The following is a 21,294-nucleotide window of genomic DNA, read 5'->3' as shown; positions in this document are numbered from 1 at the left end:
AATGGTTACCACAATAAAGTTAGTTAACACCTGCCACCTGCATTCCCTAGCATAATTCAGATTTTTTTTTTTTTTTAGTGGTGGTGGTGGTGATAACTTTTAAGAGCCGCTGTCAGTCAGCAACTTCAAATATAAAATGCAGTATTGTTAGTTACTGCCTGCATGCTGTATATTACCTGGAGATGAAAATGGCAACCCACTCCAGTATCCTTGCCTGGAGAATCCCATAGGCAGAGGAGCCTGATGGGCCACAATCCATGGGATCACAGAGGGTCAGACACAGCTGAAGCCACTGAGCAGGCACACAGTACATTAAATTCTCCAGAATGTGTTCATCTTACAACTGGAAGTTTGTCCCCTTCAACCAACATTCCGTCATCGCCACCCGTCCTCAGCAACCACCATTCTCTCATTTCTTTTAGTTCATTTTTTAGATTCTGCATATTCCTGAGGATATACAGCATTTGTCTTTCTCTCTCTGACTTATCTAGACAAGATCTCTTGCCCTTGGACTGGTTACAACAGTTTTAGAATCCTGGAGTTCAGCATGTGATACTTCTGCATTCGTTTAAGCACAAGTCAAGAGGTTTCAAATCCAGCTATTTACTGGCTGGAGACCACTGACTCTCCATTAACAACCCCTAAGACAGGTGGTCCAGCAACTTGTGTGCCCAGATCTCACAGCACTGGGTCCAAATTAGGTATATCCTCTTTTTCTTCCTCTAATACCCATTTTACTCAAATTCAGGCCCTATGACCTAAAAATGGGATTGTCAGTCTGCATCAAGCCCCGAAAGTCTTTCCCTCCTTGCTTCCAGGGCAAATCCAGCCTAGTTCCTCAAGTTTCCTCCAGAGTTTAGCACCCTCACTTCATGAACTTTAAATCCATAAAACCCAACAGTTGTCTCCTCTGCTTTTACAATACAAAAACACATTTAAAGCAGGCTCTATGACCTCGACACATTTTGACTTTGCTTACCTCTTGAATAATAGAGGAAAAAGCAGGTAGATGCTTCCGGCGGCAGTTATCCTCATAATTTGTTAGCCAGTGCTAAACTGTCCATAATTTAGAAGATACAACCTGTGCATTTTTAAAAAGTAACATTACCCTCGTTTTCTCAGGAAAGCAGATTTTCTGAGAAGAATCTGTATTGTATAGATTAGAAAATACACAGATGTTTCTCCACTCATTCTGCACTGTCTCTGCTTCAGGTCCTTGGGGGGTATATACATGTGTGAGAGAGAGTTTCTGAGCCCACAGACCTTGGGGGCTCAAGTGTGTGCCTAACCAACTGCCGTGGAGGGTGGAATGATTAAGTAACCAGAGATGTATTAATCCATCTTTTGTTACCCGAACGTTATTGACCAGAGACGTTTCTGTATTTGCTTACATAAATTGCTGCCCATGTGTGTGAGTTTCCGCAGAAATCCCCTGGTCGATAATGCGTTAAGTCACCTGAGAAGTGATTTGGAAGAAGGGCAGACCTTGACCAGCCTTCAGGATGGCCAGGGAACGCTTCCTGGAGAAGGTGTCACTGAGCACATAGTAGAGTCAGCATTGAGTTTCAACAGAGTCAGGCTCGACGGGGCATTACAGCCCCACAGAATCCACAGGATCCAAAAAAATACGCGGCACATCAGGGGTCCTCTGCGCCCAAATGGAAGTAAGAAAAGGGCGCGACGGTGCAGTGCGCCAGGCAGGCTGCTGTGGGTTGGAGCCCCCCTCAGAGCACAGCAGCTCAGCAACTGGCTCGCATCTTTCACAGGGGAGTCCACAGGAAGAGTGAATTTTCATGTATATTTTTTACATCCAAATTAAATTAACTCATGGAATTTTCCACCCTTAGGAATTAAAGTAGCAGCTCATGAAGTAATTCAGTTATGTCATTCATACCAAAACAGAAAATGCCGGAGCAACTTGGCACCGTTTAAAAGCCAAGCCTTAAAAAAAAAAAAAAGCCAAGCCTAGGCCTTGGCCATTTTATTCTTTTTTCCAAAACCTGTGGCTGTTGTGTTATTTTAACTTTTATTGGGGTTGTAGATCTTTTTTTTCCCAAAATCAAAAGTATCTTCATTGCTTAGAAAACAGAAGTGTAAAGTGGATTTGAAATAAGAAGAGGGTTTCGGCAAAGCAGCTTTAGGAGTGAAAAGCTGGGGGGGGGCGGGGGAGGAGAAGCTGTAACATCGAATTTCTGAAATGCCAGGATTCCACCTAATTGGTTGACTTTCACAGTTTCGCATAATGATAGCTTCCTCTGGATCCATAAATCAACTCAGAACTATAAAGTGGAGTTTAACCAAAAGCTCTGTCCAGTATTAGTTAAATGAGATCTTTTGCATTGTCCTGATACAATAGCCACATTCATTTTCAAGCACTTAATTGGATGTATTGTCAAAAACCACGGTGTTGAATTTCCACATTTTAATTTCACATTTGCCTGCTCCCCAGCTTCTGCGCAGGGACGGGTCTGGTTTGGAGCTGCAAGTGTGTGAAAGTTATTGGAGAACGGTCGTCTCTGGGTAATGTTTCTATAAGCCGCCCAAAAATTTTCCCCCTCTAGTCTAGATGGGGAACAGCTGGTTTTTGTTTAAAAAGCTGTTTTGAGAAATGTCTGAATCTTGAGGTGTAGAACTGAGGTCACCAGTAAAAGCAGGTGCTCAGGGACAAGTGAGAAGGACTCTGGGGCCCAGTTGGCCCTATAATCTTCTGCAGGGTATTTCCTATTAGAGGAAAAAGTGTTGAAGTTGGTTCCTTTATTTAGGACACAAACTGATAAAGTAATAGCGTTAGCGACGCTATTGGAAATTGAGCATCTTTGAACATAGCCAGCCCTCGAGTGAATAATTAGCTCCCTCTGAAATGGCTGTTTCCCTCCCAAGGCTTCAAATACAAAGGTCCAAGGCTTTAACTTCCGTTAGGTGTTATAAGCCCTTGAATTTCCTCTTTAAATACACCCACAGTAAAAAGAACCATCGTTTCAAATAAACAGCCCCAGAACTTGGTCTGTCCTCCGAGTTCACAGAGGCGAATCTCAGGAAAAGGCAGAAAAGGAACCCGAATTGGCAGGACCAGGAGGGGGCGGTTTTGAAACAGGCCAAGTGCAGAGCATGTGGAACCACTGAAGTCCAGTGCACGTCAGATATCCACCAGCCTGAAGATGAAAGGAAACGGCCTCTTCCCCTGGGATCTGGCGGTTATTAGCAGCTGTTTATCCAGTCGGGGATAGAGATTAACATTGTAATTTTTTTTTCTTTTTTTAAAGAACTAGAAGAAAATTTGTTTGGGAAGTTGGCTCTTCATATCAAATCACTGTGCGTTGCCAAAAAAAACTTCCTTTCTCAGAACTGAAGTACTAGGGTTGAGCAATGTTATGACTCTCTGAGAAACTCAGGATTACCAAAAAGCCCATCTCCATAAAATAAGAGAAGAGGCCGGAGAAACCAGTGGAAATCTGCCCCTGACACGTTCCCTTGAACTCTGCCCTGTGCAGCTGGCTCTTGAGGCTGGTACCTGGTCTCAGCCTGCCTCTGTGCAGGAGTGTTCTCCCGCCCCCTGCCCCACTGCCCCCCTCTCACCCCCCAAATTAATCTTGGCCACTCTGAGTCCTACGCAGATGGATTCTGCACATGCTTACTGCTTGTAAATACCTTTTCATGGCATATTGGGGGAAGTTGCTTAGTACTCTGTAGAGCTTTATTCTAAAAAAAAAAAAAAAGAAGAGCTGGATATTGGTATTTTCCCCCCTGATTTAATGCTACTCTTAATGTCATTTTCTTTTATTAAATCCTTTCTTTTGCTTTTGATCTTATTTATAGCAGAGCCACTGGTCATATGGAAACTATTATTGTATAGCTGGGAGATGAAAGACTTCATTGCAGTTAAATAAGAGTGAATCATTTGGGCCAGTAATAGACACATACAGTGAGGTACCATTTGTATCCAGAATGCCCTATGTTGTTCACTTGGTAACAGAGCCATTGAGGTTTATAAAGGGCTTTACCAAAGTCTGCTTTTTTCCCAAAATATGTCGTCTGACAATATGGAAACAGGTTGATGTGCAGTCCTTAGCTACTATATATATATATATATATATATATATATATATATATATATATATATATATATGTGTATACATATATATAGGCACTTACTGTTGTAAAAACAGGAACTTTCATTTAAAGTTGAGATGTTAATCTGTATCAAAATTCTACCCATTTTTCAAACCCTGTCTACAATACCGTTTTCTTGAAGTTGTCTCTGGTTTCTCCATCTGATATGATCTCATTCATCCTTTAAAACCCTACATGACCTGATACTCCTTTATGACATTCATCTTATTTTGCCTTATATAGTATTTTTTATATTAATCTGCTGTTAAGATATGAGAGGCCACGAAGTAATACACACATCTATCTTTTATTATTTTTTCCTGCAGTGGCTTACATATACATAATAGCCATTCCTAAGGCCTTTTGAATTAAATGAAAAAAAATTTTTTTAATAGAAAATGGCTAACCTATAGTCAGCAATACCAAAAGCTTTTAGATTTCAGAGTGTCTCACAGGATATATGCCACTGGTGTCATCCCTGACAGTTTAGGAAGTACATAATTGCACCTTGTGATATTACAGTCCTATACAAGGACCCAGTGCTTGCCTTTGGGGTGCTTACATTTCAGAAGAGGTATAGGCTTTGTGAATAGCAGCCAAACAACATCCTTGGAGCGTATGCCCTGCCCTACTAGACAATGGCCTCAAGTGATGTCCATCATTAACAGTTAGGGGAGAGCCCTCTCCAGATCCAACAAGATGTTGAGAGTCCTAGAGACCCAGGCAGACTAGGAGGAATGAGAGTAAGGGGGTCTGTAGGACAAATGAAAGTGGGTCCTGGGGAGGGAACTAGCCCTTGTGTCCCGGGGGACAGAAGATGGAAGGCTCAGCTTAGGCCTTGGGGATGTGGGAGTGAAGGCACCAAACGGGAGGTCACAAGCAGGTAACTGAAGATGGAGATGAAGAAATTTGAACAGGAGGGTACCAGCGTGCTCCTTTGGTGTCCAGGTGAAGCATAAGGTATTGATAAGCTATCTTAGACTTAAACCATAGGACAGTGAAAAGCCATGCAAGAATCTTGATGTGCAAGGGCCCAAGGGCAGAGGATACAGCATTTACACGCTGAGTATTTCAGAAGGGATGGGGAAGAAATGTTTTGTTACACAAGCTTCTTTACACTTCCACTGCTTTTCCAAAAATGTTACAATCAGCAGGTGTTACTTGCATAACAAAGAAAAGCATTTTAAACATAAAGGCCTGATTCTTCCCCTGTAGAGGTCATTACAGAGTATTGAGTAGGGTTCCCTGGGCTGTACAGTAGATTATTACCTTCTGTAGATATAGTAGTGTGTATATGTCAGTCCCAGTCTGCCAGTTTATCCCCTTTTCCCCTTGGTAACCATGTTTGTTTTCTACATCTGTGACTCTGCATAAGAGTGGGTAAATGTATACGTGTAACTGATTCACTTTGCTATATAACAGAAACTAACACAGCTTTGTAAGTCAACTAAATTCCAATAAACATTAATTTTTTAAAATGTTTTAAATGAAAGCCTGTTAGTTAAGGATAAATCCCTAGTAACAGGCTTCTTGGGCCAGCTGCAGAGCACTTTGTGTGCCAGGCAGCCAGACACAGGTGTGTTTATTCTGCAGGGACCGGAAATTCCGACACGTATCCAGTGTCCAGTTGTCTTTTCCTTCACTCTAGCAAAAGAAGCTGCTTACGAGTAACTGCAAATTTGCACCATAATCTCTGTGCTGCGTGGGCTTAGTTCACTAGGCTTGGATTAGTTCCCCCCATCCTGGGGCCAGGAAGGGCCGGAGTGGACTCTGCTAACCAGCCCCCAAGGCCCCCCGCCCGATGGGCTTCATCCAGTTCTAGTTTCCGGTGTAGGAAAGTGATGTAAAGTATTGGGGGCAGAGGGTGGGGATACAGAGGAGAGAAATGAAACAGTTTTAATAGATGAAACTTGAGTTAAGGGGGGAAAAAAAAAAGATGAACTGAAATCACACAACTGCCATTTGCATTTCTCAAACTCGATCAGAGAATCATTTATTTTTAACCATTTTGGTGGACATCATGAGAGTTTCAGCCCGGCTGACCCCGTGACAGGTTAACACTGCCAAGGTCAGGGTCGTTTAGACAAGCTTAAATCCTTTCGAATGTTATTTTATCATCTGGGGAATAAGCGTTAAATTCATTTCCAAGAATTGCCCAGTTAAGAAATACCTTCCGTTTTCAGATAAAGCATAGTTGAAGCTGTGAGATTTCTGGGGAGGGGAAATTTTTTTTAAGAAAATTAGGTTTTCTCCCAGTGAACATTTTAAGAATCGAGATCCAAACTAAAGAATTGAATCCAGATCTGACTTGAGTGAAAAGTCCTTTCAGTGTGTAATCACATGAATTTTAAAAAATGGTCTGTTAATTTTTTAAAACTGAGGAATGTGGAAATTATATTCGTGGTTGAAGGGTCTCCCAGATGCCACCGCTTTCTCACATGAAAGAGTTGGTTTGCAGAGCCTACTCTCGTTTTCTACAGAATTCAGTGCCTCTGATACTGTTTCTCAATATCTACCACTGCTGTTTCATGAACTTCCGAGTTCCCATCTGTGAGCTATTGAAGTTTGCAAGACCACTTCCCACCTCTGTAAAAGATGCCCCTTTTGGACTGAATGATATTTTTTGCACATTTGAGAAAATGTTTGCTTTCCTCTGTTATGACACAGATCTGGCAAGATAATTGAAACTGAAATCGAGCACTCTCTGACTGTCATGTATAATTGATATTTCATGAGGAGATTACAGTTCAGACACCAAAACTGTTTTCTCTGTCAATGGGTGTCTAATTACAGTAAAAAGCCCATCAACATTTTTTTTTTTTAATGATTATGGCAAAACAAGAGAAAGTTAAAAGAGAGAAAAGTAAAAGTTACCAGGACTTTTTTTCTGGGCCCATTCTCTTGTTGTTATTTTCCTTCTTTCTAAAAAACACCTCTGTCAAAAGGAAATTTTTGAACACGATGCCATTAATTACAGACTTTGATTTTGAGATACCAAAATGTTTCTAACAGCATTTCTGGTTTTGTGTCATTATCTCTGGATCTAAAAACTGATGACAAATTTCCTAAAGTTCCCACCCTATACTCTTTTAGAAGGATTATGGTAGGGGAGAAGGAACTGAGGTCTGAAAGCCTGTTTTGAAGCAGTTATCGCTGGAGATAACATTAACAAGGATTGAATAACTGCCAAATGAAATTTAATACATTTTCCCATCCATGCAATAGGCCTCTTAAATACAACAGAATAATTACTTTCATAATACTCCCTGGAAACAAAGAGAGCAGAAACACTGAATGCCTTTTTTGTTTGTGATGTCTGTTGTGAGCGCGAGGATCAGGAGAAGGATATTTACCAGGGCACTCTCCGTGCATCCCCGCATAAAAACAGCGTTGCCAACAGCCACCTCATTTGAAGTTGCATATCTTTAAAATCTGTTTATGTTGGAGGAGTTGTGGCAGCTATTAAATTTTGTAATTCAGTTAGACATCTTGGCCTCAGCTTGAGTTGGTGGACTATGATGGTTTTCCCCTCAATGATAAAACGAAAGTGATTTTCATATCTGCATCTACATACACACACACACAGACACAGAGAGAGAGTTTTAAAATGAAAACTCCAGGAAGTAGTTTGTCCCTAAACTCTGCTCCCCTCCTCTCTGTGCATGCATGTGTGAGTGTGTATATATATTTGTGTGCTAACTCGAATCAGTTGTGTCTGACTCTTTGCAACCTTATAATAAGACTGTAGCCCACCAGTCTTCTTTCCATGAGATTCTCCAGGCAAGAATAATGGAGTGGGTTGCCGTTTCCTTCTCCAGGGGATCTTCCCAACCCGGGGATTGAACCCATGTCTCCTGCATTGGCAGGCAGATTCCTTACCGCTGGACCTTTGGGTATGCCCTACCAAATTGGGGGAGGGGGACATCTGGTTCCAGGCTGGCCTGTTCATGGGATGGTCCACTTCTTCAGAATGATGAGCCAGGCCCTCAGATGATCTCAGCATTCTGAACTCAGAAATATTAAAACAAAGAGGGAGTTAGGGGCAGGTTCAGAACCTGGAAGGATGTACTGGGAGCCCCGTGAAAGAAGAGTCCAGGGTGTGGTCCAGAGTGGGCAGAAGCCAGAGAGAGAGGTACCAACAGGGGTGGGAGAGGCTGGGATGGCCCCTGGGGGACAAGGGATGGCCGTAGGTCACAGGAGTTCCCCAGGCCCTGAGCTTTAGTCACCAAATCTTCCTGTTATGGCTGAGTAATATTCCGTCGTGTACCACAACTTCTTCATCCATGTCCCTGCGTCTGTCGATGGACATCTCGGCTGCACCCACGTCCTGGCTGTTGTAAGTAGTGCTCCAGGAACAGGGCTGCATGTGTCTTTTAGAAGTAGGATTTTTCTCAGGGTATGTGCCCAGTAGTGGGATTGCTGGGTCATATGGTAGTTTTATTCCTAAGGAACAAATTTGAGTCCATTCTAATGAAGAGTTTAAACCTAGAACTTGCTATACAGAGTGAAATAAGTCAGAAAGTGAAAACCAGATATGCTATATTAACAAATACGTATATGGAATCTAGAAAAATAGTGTTGGCAAACCTATTTAACAAAGGTGAGAAATGGAGACACAGACATACAGAACAGCCTCGTGGACGCTGCAGGGGAAGGGGGGCAGGGCAACGTGAGAAAGTAGCTTTCGTGTGTATACACTGCCATGTGAAGTAGGTAACCAGCGGGGGTGTAACACAGGGAGCCCAGCCGGGTGCTGTGGGTGACATAGAGGGATGAAGGCGGCAGGGGAGGCTCAGGAGGAGAGGGTATGTATATAATGATGACCGATTCACGTCGATGTATGGCAGAGACCACCACAGCATTATAAAACAGTTATCCTCTAATAAATAAAATTTAAAAAAGAAATCTTCCTGTTAAATCTCCTTTTACCTGAGCAAGGCGGAATGAATTTCTGGTCCTTGCTGTTAAAAATCACCTCAGTAAATTGATCACTCCATGAAAATTCTACCAAGGATCGCTGTAAGCCCCACATGGGCCAGGTCCCACATCTAAGTTACTCACCATGCATCCCCAGCACCTTCCAGAATGACCACATCAGCTAGATTTGCTGAATTAATAAATATACTCTCTGATCAATTAGCAATTATTGAATAATGTTTATATTTTAGTTCTGTCTTCTATTTTTAACATAGATATGTCTAAAACCATATGGTATGTGACTATAAGAAGACTCTATTGTTAAAGACTGCAAAAAAATTTACAATCAGTATTGATAAAGCTGTTTTCATTGGCTGCCTTTTAACTTCATTGCTTATCTAGATGAAAAGGTTCTCAAAATAGGACTTTAATGAAATATGGATTTTCTGGGTGCCATCCTTAGAATTGATTTGTAGGTTAAAGGAATCTGCTTTTTTTCTAGTCACATTATGTATTTGTAAGTGGGCAAATCCTGACTCTCACATATACAGATGGCAGTATTGGTCGCACCATCTATTTCTGAGTTATTCTATTGATGGGTTTGTGCTGGCCATTCACTGTGGTTTTTTTCCTTCTCTTATGTGACCAGAAATAATGTTTCTGAGGGAGAAGTAAATAGGGTTAGGAAATGCTGTCTGTGGCCAAGGAAGCAAGCAGAGCAAAGCTAATTCTTCAAATTGGAATATTATTCCACAGACACGGGCAATGGAATGGATCCTGGAGAGTCAGGCTGATCAGATGGATCCATGGATCTAGACCTACCGTTATTGATCCATTTGTTCCCGAAATATACTACAAGAGAGGCCTTCTGATAGCACAGAGAATGTTTTCAACTTCCTTTATGGAAAAGAATGTATTATTTCAGGGGCTCTCAGGTGATCTTTAGAAAATTAAAGTTAGGTAATAAGCGTGGGTAAAAGCCAACATCTAGTCAGAACAGCCACCTTCTCAAACATATTTATGGATCATTTAAGATTTCGCTGTCATTCTGCAGGAGAAAGATTTAAAACCAAATGGACATGAACAACATAGAGTGCAAAGAGGATCATAAGTGAAAGTAGCCTGACTTCTCAGGTTTCTTAAACTGTGTAGACTCTTACTTATATGTAGTAAGCAAGTATTTTCAGCTGAAACACCTAACAGTGTCGGTAATTATTGTGCACCTTTGTGTACCAACTGTCTTGCATACTACTGCTCCTTGCAATAAACCTGAGATTTATTCACTGTCACTTCCAATGTTATTTTCTCCATTTTGGGTTTGAGTAACTTACCCAAGATTTATAACAAGTAAAGAAACCAGTTACAGTTAGAATCTACATATTTTTAACTCTCATATTGTGTTAATTTTCACTTAGTTATGCTGTCTATCATAATAGTTGAGGCAGAGAGAATAGAAGGGTCATTGGGTGTAGGTTCTTTTAAAAACTAAACACGATCTAGAAGGGAAAAAAAAGAAATTTCTGGATTAATAACTGAATATGTTTTAATTGAAAAGCAATGTCTTAACCTTGAATCGCATCTCAGTTGCCCACAAAGAAGGCTTGAGGGTTTTAACAGAATGATTCTAAAATAGAAGGAGGGTATGGGAATCTCTGCCACGCTCAGATTGGTGGTTACCTTCAGTGATTCCAACTTAGACTCATCCTTTGTGGAAAGAAATGTAATCCACTGGGAAGGCCAGTAACTATGAATCAGCAGTTGGATAATTATTTAGGTTATACTTAATAACGGTCTTCGCTAAAGAGCTACCATTTGATCAGGGCCTGTAAAATTCATGCTTTCAAGTTGACATCTTAGAATGAAAGGATAGTCGTTGATTGAATCAGTCTTCTAATTGCACAAATATAAAAGTGGAAAAAAGCTATCATTCTTTGGTATGAAAGGGAAATGAAAACATACACAGTGAGAAACGGCTGCAGGGAGCTGGGTGGGCATGGTCTGCCTGCGAGAGGTCAGGCTTCTGTTACAGGTGCAAGGCAGGAGAGGCGTGGCGGTAGTGCTCAGTATGTGAAAAGGGCTGACACTTATGCCGCGGAGCTCTGGAAGTTAAATCCAGGACCTGTGGCTGCAGTGTCCAAGGAGGCCAACTTGTGCTGGAGATGGAGTAGCTGTTTTGGAAGATTATCAGGTTCTTAATATACCTGAAGCACCCACATATCAATAGGAACGAGCCACCTTCCAGACTGCTCTGAGGAGGGACACAGGCACCCAGAGGACAGACAGCATGAAGCTCCCCCAGATCCCTCAGCTGCAGCATTCATCTAAACTTCCCGGTGTGCCCGAGTCCTTAAATCCTGTGCTCTTCTTGCTGTATTTTGTTTTAACTTAAAAAAAAAATTATTTTGAAATTTAAAAAATTATAAAAACGTGGTGTTGGCTTACAGCGCTGTGTTAATTTCTGCTGTCCAGTGGATACATATGTATATACATTCTTTTTCATATTCTTTTCCATTATGGTTTATCACAGGACATTGAATGTATTTCCCTGTGCTGTGCAGTAGGACCTTGTCATTTATCCATTCTCTGTATAATAGTTTTATTCTTGCTGTGTTTTGAATCTCAGCAGTTAGTATGATTTATATGGTCCTCCCCCTTCCCTCTGTATCATCATCTTCTGCGTTGTTTTGGAGTCTGTAAAGGTGACAGTTCATACTAGGCTGTCTTCAGATAGCACATGCTTCATCTGGTTCTGTGCATTTTATTGTTGCAGTTCAGATTCTTATTGTTGTTGCGCTTGGCGAAAATACTCTTTTAAAACACTGGGTAGCAAAAGAGTGAAGATTTTGCTTTGTGGCTTTCGATTTCAGATTGGGAAAAAACATACACTCTTTGATTCATAGCAGTGTAAATTCATGGAGAGATACTTTTAGTGTTAGACCCACCAAACAATACACTAACAGATAATTACGTGGAATGCCAGTGAAGCTTGACTCACGGTCCTCTTGATTTCCAAATGCTCAATGGTCTTCCTTGAAGGCGTTCACTGTAAAAGTCAGCTATTACTGTCTCAGTGCCATAAGTTCAACATCTCTGGACCCCAGAGTAGGTAGTAGTAATTAATAAAAAACTCAGCAGTATTTTTTTTCCAGACCCAGTCATCATGCTGTACTCTGTAATTTTATTCTTGGAGTCATCGAGAGTGTTTCCAATATGGTGTCTATCTAGGATCAGAATAGTTTTTAAAAAAAAAAATGGAAAAATGTCCAAACATCTTTGCATGGCAATGATGGCATTACTGGTGTGTTTAATAAAACCTTTATTGGTACATTTTCCGGTATGGTGGCATTGGCAGAAACGGTCCCCCTTTGGATTTGGAACTCAGCAGCTGATGAAATACAGTAAACATTAATTTGGAATGGGCTGCCAGTTTTGGAAAGCCAGGTGACATTTTATTATGTTTGTACCGAGCAGGGGCTACGTCCCATACTGCTATAGCTTCCGCTGTCAGAGGCTTAGCTGGCATTATGGAAAAAAAAAAAAAAGAAAAACATGGCAGGCCTGAGAATCTTATCCCCTGAAATGAAAGTCGAATGCCAAATTGAAATTCCTGTAGGATTTCCGATAGCAATGGGGGAATTGAGAAGCCCACAATTAAGCATATGGGCATTAAGATAATTGTCAGATCTGTTGGCGGACATGATAGAAGGCAGATGGGTGCGAATCAGTACGCTCCACCGCAGCACCCTGGGAGACAATTTGACGTTTTACCTGCCTGAGCTCCTCTGCCATATTTGTCACTGGATGTACAGCACAGCATCTTACTGAGCGTTAAGTGTTTTTTTTTTCCTTCCGCTGAGGACTGTAGCTGCATGTATGATCCTTCAGCGCCCTCTAGTGAAATGCACTGGGGAGTCTTGTTTTCAAAGGCTGGTCTTCCTTTCTTGGGGCCCTGCAGTCGCACCTCTGATGCCCACTTACCTCCACCGTCCCTCTGGCTCTTTCAGGTCGGGGCCCATCGTGAAGACGGCGTGGCCCTGCGAGGCAGCCACTCTCTCGTTCCGAACCAGGTGCCGGTGCCGCAGCTACCTGTCCAGTCGGCAACTTCCCCTGATCTGAACCCACCCCAGGACCCTTACAGAGGTAGGTCCACCTTGGAGGGGCACGTCTCATTTCCCTGAAACAGTAGACCCCGTGTGCCTCGGTGCTTCCTTGGCATTCATCCCTCAGGAAGCACTGGCCCGTGACCACGAAGCCGTTTCGGTAACAAGATGGTAAGGAAATGGGAAAGGCTTTCGAACGTCGACGGCTAATTGTGTTTCTTCGGTAACTGTTTTCCTCCAGCATCTTCTGAAACCCTGCTCCTGTTTGCAGCAGGGGATGAGACCAGATACTGATGAGAGGAAATGTGATTTTAGCTATTTCCACATTGCGCTCATCCAGATCCTTTAATGTGGTTAGTTGTAGCCTGACAGTGATGTTTCCAAATGAAGAGGAAGGAAGGAAATGGGTTTTTGTTGCTTCAGATGGAAGGAAATGTAGGTACATTTCAAAAATGGGACTCAGTCGGATGAGTCATCTGGCTCTGTCCTGATTGCACCGTACCCCTGACTCCTTTCGGCTTTCCAAGACCCCAGGTGGCAGGGCCACAGGAGCAAGACCTGGGTTCCAGGTCCCTCTGCAAATGGCTGGCCCGATGACCAAGAGATGCTTACGTAATACCCCATTGCCCTCACATTGAGAATAAAATGTGCTAACAGTGCCGCAAGAACGGATATGTGTAAGCATTTGTCCAAGTATTAAGCATTGTAAGAATCTGATTGTTAACTATATGTGGGCATGCCTGCCCATTTTTATCCGAATAGTCAGACTTTGATGGCCCTTTCTTTTGAAGAGTCTTTGGGTTTTCTTTGTCTTAGGTCAGCCCTTCTTATTGTGTACAAGCATGACCTGAGGATGTTGTTAAAATGCTGATTCTGATTCAGTTAGTCTGGGGTTCTGCATTTCTAATGGGCTTCCAGGGGATAAGCATACTCCTGGTCCCCTGATCAGATTTTGAGGGACAAGATTCTGGACCCCATAGATTACAGATGGAAGGAAATACTGAATAGACACGCTTCTACCTTAGAAATAAAAGATTGCATTTGGGCCACGTTTTAAGATATATTGTGATCTTGGAAAGTTGAGCAGTGGAAGAGCTAGAAATGTCTTCATTGAGCTGCTTTCCATATGTACCATTTTTAAACACTGATTACTCCTCGAGGATAAGAGAAGCCTAATTTCAGAATATCATTAGGGTACGTATTGAAGTCTCGACTGTACGTATTTAGCGTACTCCCTGGGAATTATATTTTAAGGACATTTTTCTATTAAACCATTGCATATGGAAGAAACTCAATATAATAGCTGATATTTACTTGGGTTCTTAATCAGAACATTGAGGTGTGTGATTTTCATGATTATGATTTTCATTGCAATTAAGTTGATGTTTTGTAGACAGTGAAATTACCATCTACTCCAAAAGATTGCAAAATAGAATTTAACCTCAGCGCCAATGCAGGGATAACTTGTTTCTGCAGGTGCATTTTTGAAACTTAACTAAAGATGATGAGGAAAGTGATGGATCACACAGTTGGGCGGTCTGAAATGAATAGCCAGCGGCCCTGCAGCCTGGGGCATGTGTGTCTGTGCCTCGAGGCTTTGGTGGGTGTGTCACCTGCTCTCTCTTTTTTTTTTGTCTGCAGGCATGCCACCAGGCTTGCAGGGCCAGAGTGTCTCCTCCGGCAGCTCTGAGATCAAATCCGACGACGAGGGTGACGAAAACCTGCAAGACACGAAATCTTCCGAGGACAAGAAATTAGATGACGACAAGAAGGATATCAAATCCATTACTAGGTCAAGATCTAGGTAACAGTATATAATACTGTCGCTTCATTTAATTCCTTTATTGGACTTTGATGAAGTGAACAGAACAGGAAGAAACTATTCAGTTTTTTCCTGGAAGGTAAATCTGCAGCTAAAAATTAAAAAGGAAAGGCTTGCTCTAGAGGCACGAACGTATCATTTGAGATACCTGTACTCTAGGAAAGCCGAAACTGCCTTTGCATTTATGAATTTGGACCCAATGCTGATAATGACACAAAACGGCAAAAACAATTTATCACCAATTCAAATGCAAGCAGTCGATTTGTAAGACTGCTTATTCTACAAATTTGGTCAGAAATGTTCTTCCGAAAATACTTCTAAAAAGAGATCCTATTGCTGTTGAAAGCTCAATTGATATATGTGCAGTTGTAACTTTTTCCTTACCTTCAAAGTGAGAAAGTACCGATTTCCCAGCCTGAGTCTACATGTGTTGAGAGAGAGATATATATATGTATAAGAGTAGTACCTATGTTGCTATTTTTTTTCTTGGCTACTCCTTTCTACAGAAAATTCAATTGCAGGAAAATAGCTTCTGATCAGTTTTCTCAGCTCCCCAATATCTTTAAATTAGAATCTGTCTCCTTGAACTGTAATCTGATAAGCAGATGGACTTTTTGGAACATCGTGACACCCACGTTCTTTGCCTTGGTGCTCTTGGATAATTTTTATTTGGAAATTTAATGAGCTGTACTATGACAGTGCCTCCCTTTATAAACAACATTTGTTTGGCTGCCCTGGGTCTTAGTGTGGGCCTGTGGGATCTAGTTCCCTGACCAGGGATCAGATTCAGGCCCCTGCGTTGGGAGCACAGAGTCTTAGCCGCTGGACCGCTAGAGAAGTCCTGATTCCTCCCTTCTAGAGGCCGTCGTTCTCAAGGTTATGCCTAGGGTCCTTTAGGGATTAAGGACATGCCATCTTTTCATATTGCCTTTGTCGTTATATTTGTTACTAAGTTCTACCACAGTTTTGAAAACTCTGGAACCTTCGAGCTTACACCTTTCCACCATTGCTGTGGTTTCCTGGCCCTTGGCCATTTCCTAACTCTTGCCTTGGAATGATAAGACGTTCCCAGGAGGGCCTTTGACATCCTTAGCAATTTCTCTGTTAATTCAGTCAAGTCTTGGTAACTTAACTAGTGGCCATAACACATGCGTTTTTAGTTCATTCTTTGAAGTCTCAATGCAGCATTTAAACTTGCTGTTAAGAACCTTCTTGTTTCAAAGGTCACTCTCTTGACGTTCACTTAGGACTCCAAAACTGTTGTCTGGCAAGGCTTTCCAAATCTAGGCAGTTTTGTTTGCATAAACAACTTGTAAGTGGATAACCCATTCTCATTCATTACTGGCCTGAATACACTTGGAAAACAATTTCCCATGTTCAGCCCCACTTTGGAAAAAGTGTGGCATATGTTTGCTATGTAAAAACATTACCCAAATTTTTACCTTCTAGACAGGACCAGCAGAAACTCGACTCTGTTCTCATTTTGCTTGTTACATCTTACTTTTGTGGTGGGCTGTGGGCGTGAATTCACAGTCACCTTGAATTCCTTGGCGTTGGCCAAGGTCATGGATGGGAGAGAGATGGGCCGGCAGAGGAAGTGAGGAAGAGAATCAGATGGCGGAGAAAGAGAGCTTTCTGATGGGCTCAGTTCAGCTGTGCATTCATCAGCACACATCCAAGGCAGACAGTCCCATCTGGAAGGGAGTTTAACCTACAGGAAGGCGAGCCAAGTCTTAAAGCATCTTTCTTTGGTGTCTGCCTCCCTTGCAAGTGCTCTTGGCTTACTTGCATGCATCATCTTTGTGGGCAGCGTGTGCTGCAGCCCAGGGATCCACTCCATTTCTGCCTGACTGGGTCTTCTGTGTCATGATGCATCCTCACTGCAATGTGGAAGTTACACAGAGATCCTTCACAGTGGAAGACTTGGAGCCATTCATGTTTTAAATTCTTTTTAACTTTTTTTTAAAAATAATGTTTTGACCCATCTAAGCAGCATGTGGGATCTTAGTTTCCTGACCAGGGATTGAACCCATGGCCCTAGGCAGTGCAAGCGCAGAGTCTAGACCACCGGACCCCCAGGGAGGTCCTGAATGCATAGATTTTAAGCCAGTACTCCTTAAGTGTACATTGAAGTGAGTAGATGGCTTCCCACATGTTCCTCCAGCTCTGAAAGGTTGTGATTCATATGTTCATTCAGATTCAGCCTTTCAGATTCATGGAATATTAAGGTCGAGGCTCACCTTGTTGGTCCTTGGGGTCAGTGCTCAGATCTCTAGGTTGACATCCTTACAGATGGTCACTGCCATTTTGCTCCTTATAATGGAGTTTTTGAGTGAAGTATACTTCATTTTTAATGTCTCTCATGCTCAAAAAAGGTTCTTGTTCATGTTAATTCAGACTGTCCCACTTGGAGTTCCTTGCTCTGTTCTTTCTAAGGCATCTCCCATGCCCCTCTTTTTTAAGTGATTCCCCAGAAACAGAAACCTTGATGCCATGAAATCCTCCTGATATGACAGGCTCTCCAAGTAGCTCATCATCATCCTATCTGCCTCCCATTCAAAAGTTTATAATTTATCAGGATCTCACCCAGAAGTAGAAGTCACCTTGTCTTTCCAGACTGCTGGCTCCAACCATGCCTTTGAGTGAATCATTTCTGTTCTCAACAATCAGAGATCAGCTTTCCGGCTTCATTTTTGTCTCACAATGAGGTCGTGGTCATTGATAACCAGTAAGTTTGAGTTGAGTTGGGTTGGGTTTGCCTGAAACTCAGGTTTCCCCAACCTGTCTCGTGACCCTAAACATCCATAATGTTAAAGGTTATGGAGATGATGTTTTTCTAACCTTGCTATATTTAATACATGGAGAAAGTGAGACTCGGATACAGTAAGTGGCCTGACCAAGCCCTCCAAGCTGGTTAGCAGACAGCAGGCCCTCGTGTTCACTCATTCATTGTCTTGAATGGATGACCTTCTTAATCCTGTTAGAGCTGCATTGTGTTAATTTTGAAGTATCCACATCGTTTTTCAGTCCCTTGTTTTCCTCAGGTTCACATGTCACATTATGAAAGTTTGAAAAAGAAAAAACAGTTTGGGTCTCCAGCACTTTCTGGATTGCGGTCCTGAAGTGTAGCTTGAGCCGGAGTTGGCCGTGCACTGCTTTGCCGCACATGGCTTTATGGACCAGAGCCGTGTTTTCCCTTTTTGGCTCCCTTCTATCCATACGGTGCACTTGGGGCCCCAGTCTGAACCTCTCCTGTTGGGCTTGGGTTTTACATCTGTGAGACTCAGAATGTCTCACGCAGGGACTGTCATAACCACCTGAAGCAATGCCGAGCCCTGGCAGAGAGAAGACTCCACCAGGGACAAGGGCTTGAGACGGGAAAGCTCCCCGACAGCTCGGGAAGAAGTCGGAGGGCATTCAGAAACCGTCCCTTTCCGCCCCCCCATTAGAAAATGCCGCGTCTTCCCCTGTGTCCGCAGCAATAACGACGACGAGGACCTGACGCCCGAGCAGAAGGCGGAGCGGGAGAAGGAGCGGCGGATGGCGAACAACGCCCGCGAGCGCCTGCGCGTGCGCGACATCAACGAGGCGTTCAAGGAGCTGGGCCGCATGGTGCAGCTGCACCTCAAGAGCGACAAGCCGCAGACCAAGCTCCTGATCCTCCACCAGGCCGTGGCCGTCATCCTCAGCCTGGAGCAGCAAGTCCGAGGTCAGGGCGGGCGGCCGGGTTCCTTGCGGAGGTCAGGGTGGAGCCCGAGGGTCGCGGCCGAGGCACCCCTAGCATCCTGGGGCCGTTCCCGTGTTTCAGCCACACGGCAGCCTACAGGGCAGCCCCCCTTCCCCCTGTAATGAAGCCCCAGGCGTTTCCTTGCAGCTGGGACGGACGTTACCCTAGGTCCTCTCAGCAACCCCAGCTCAGCATCTTCGCTCGGGGCTTCCAGGTGGCCCAGGGGTAAAGACTCCGCCTGCCAGGCCAGGAGACGTGGGTTCGATCCCTGGGTCGGGAGGAGCCCCTGCAGGGGGACATGCGCTTGTGAGGAGCATCCCGTGGACGGAGGAGCCGGGCGGGCTGCGGTCCCCGGGGTCGGAAAAGAGGGGAACGTGACCTGGCGACTGAAGAGCAAGTACTTGCTTTACCGACTTTCTGAGACCGTAAGCGCCCACAGAGTTGCCCCAGGCAGATGCGGGAGGTTGAGCCAGGGAATCGCAGCAGTGCGCATTTTCCCGCTCGGCCCTCTTGTTCTGGAAGGCAGCACCTGAGAGAAGGGCGGAGCAGACCCGCAGAAGCGTAGCGTGGCTGCCCCACACCAGAAGCCCTGGGTGAGACCTCAGCCCCCCATGCTCTCCTCTCCCACAGAAAGGAACCTGAACCCGAAAGCCGCGTGTCTGAAGAGAAGGGAAGAAGAGAAGGTCTCCTCGGAGCCGCCCCCGCTGTCCTTGGCGGGCCCGCACCCCGGCATGGGAGACGCGTCCAACCACATGGGACAGATGTGAAAGGGCAAGTGTGTTCCAGCCGTTTCCGAAGGCGCCCCCCTGTGTCTCGCGCCCAGGCGTCAGCCCTGAGAGTCGTATCTGACCCAGAAGCGCACACCGATTTTCCCTACCTTGGGGGGGGCGGGGGCGGAATTTAAAAATGAAAGCTTCCCTTCTCTGTTACAAACATACTAATTCATCTTTCTCTCTTCTCTCTCAGGTCCAAGTTGCCACATTGCTTCATTAATACGAGAGACCACTTCCTTAACAGCTGTATTATCTTAAACCCACATAAACACTTCTCCTTAACCCCTTTTTTTGTAATATAAGACAAGTCTGAGTAGTTATGAATCGCAGACGCAGGAGGTTTCAGCATTCCCATGATCAAAAAACCGAAAAACAAAAAAAAAGAAAAAAAACGTGCAACTTAGGGGTTGACTCTCTTTAACATATCATTCAGAATGTGCAGTGTGTGCAGGCTGAGACGCAGCCCAGAGACTGAATGGCAATCTTTCCACACTGTGGAACAATGCATTTGTGCCTAAACTTCTTTTGGAAAAAAAAAAAAAGTATATAATTAATTTGTAAGTCTGAAAAAAAATATTTAATTTAAAAAAAAATTGTTAACTTGCAATAATGAAAAAGTGTACTTCTGAAGAAAACGACATGACCGTTTTTGTTGGTATTCAAGTCAGCTAGTGTTTATAATGACCGGATATCGAATAAGGGAAGCCCGGCTGCCCTCGTAACAAAACCAGCAAATATCCTGATGACAGCGAAGTGATGACATTAGCCATTCCTTAGGGTAGGAGGAACAGATGGATCTTATAGACCTATGACAAATATATATATAAATATATATATAAATATATATTAAAAATTTAGTGACTATGGTAAGCTTTTGTTCATTTGTTTCAGACTTTTTTCTCCTGTAAAAAAATAGTACTGATTAACTTTTTTAAAAGAAAGATTTTACTGTAAATACGGAGGTGTTTTTTTTGGTTTTGGTTTTTTTTTTTGGTCTGATTTCTGTCCCTCTCCCTGGTTTGTTCTCGTAACCTGTAGTGCCAACTCTGCTTCCAGAGCAGGTAGTACAGGATGAAATGCTGACCCTGATGTTGCTTTTCATTCATAAATAAGTAGAAAATTGTTTCTTCAGTCTTTTGGGAACACAGGACTTAAAAGTCACATCATGTGTAGATATTACCAAGCAGCATTACCAAGACATGGCAAAGAGTTTGTCTGAATTGGAATGTTGCTGTTTGTGGCCCTCTTCCGGGATTTTCAGAGGTACAAGGTTAGAATGCTACAATGTTACCACCGTGCCTTCCAATGTTTATATCATCGGAAACATAACATAATCAAAGTGGCTGTGATTTAACAAAATGATTAAAGTGTTACCTACATGTGTAGCCGAAGTAGTGTGCAGTGAGGTGTTTCTGAATACATGGTCAGATTTTTGGAAAAAAACAAAAACAAAAAAAACAAGTAAAGTTCAACAACCATCCAACGAGAAAATTGCAAGTAGTGTGACAGAGCTGATTGATTTTGTTGCTTTCTTGATTTTTTTTTTTTTTTTCAAAATGGGTTTACTAAGATGTAGAATGACTTAACTGCCTCCTCCTTTGTCTGGGAAAAAAAAAAATGCCAATATTCAATCGTCATGCAGCATTATCTCAAGCCTTATAAGTCCTAAAGCATTAAGTTGCACTTTCTTGAGGAGGGGTAGTGCAGTATTTCTCTGGCCAGTATGAATGAAGTTTATACTTAACATATTTGATAGAAACATAGACAAGCTATGGCACAGCAGCTCGTCAGATAGCTAGCTTTGACGTCTGGGCACAATTGAACCAACTTCCATTGTGAATCTTT

The 21,294-nt window shown here is 43.1% G+C and overlaps 1 protein-coding gene across 1 annotated transcript in view; it reads left to right on the top strand.

The window, feature by feature from the left end:
* TCF4 (transcription factor 4) overlaps positions 1-19,961 on the top strand; it is a 376,786-nt gene extending 356,825 nt beyond the window's left edge. Inside the window, exons 16-20 of the mRNA XM_052660570.1 lie at positions 13,032-13,167; positions 14,769-14,931; positions 18,429-18,658; positions 19,307-19,447; positions 19,643-19,961. Of these exons, the coding sequence (XP_052516530.1) occupies positions 13,032-13,167; positions 14,769-14,931; positions 18,429-18,658; positions 19,307-19,443 (666 nt within the window). The 3' untranslated portion in view covers positions 19,444-19,447; positions 19,643-19,961. The remainder of the gene's footprint in view (positions 1-13,031; positions 13,168-14,768; positions 14,932-18,428; positions 18,659-19,306; positions 19,448-19,642) is intronic.
* The last annotated feature ends 1,333 nt before the right edge of the window (positions 19,962-21,294 follow it).

This window comes from Budorcas taxicolor, chromosome 22, assembly GCF_023091745.1.
Source record: "Budorcas taxicolor isolate Tak-1 chromosome 22, Takin1.1, whole genome shotgun sequence".
Taxonomy (NCBI): domain Eukaryota; kingdom Metazoa; phylum Chordata; class Mammalia; order Artiodactyla; family Bovidae; genus Budorcas; species Budorcas taxicolor.
Note: the sequence above shows the minus strand (reverse complement) of the source record. Positions and strands in the feature narration are given on the sequence as shown.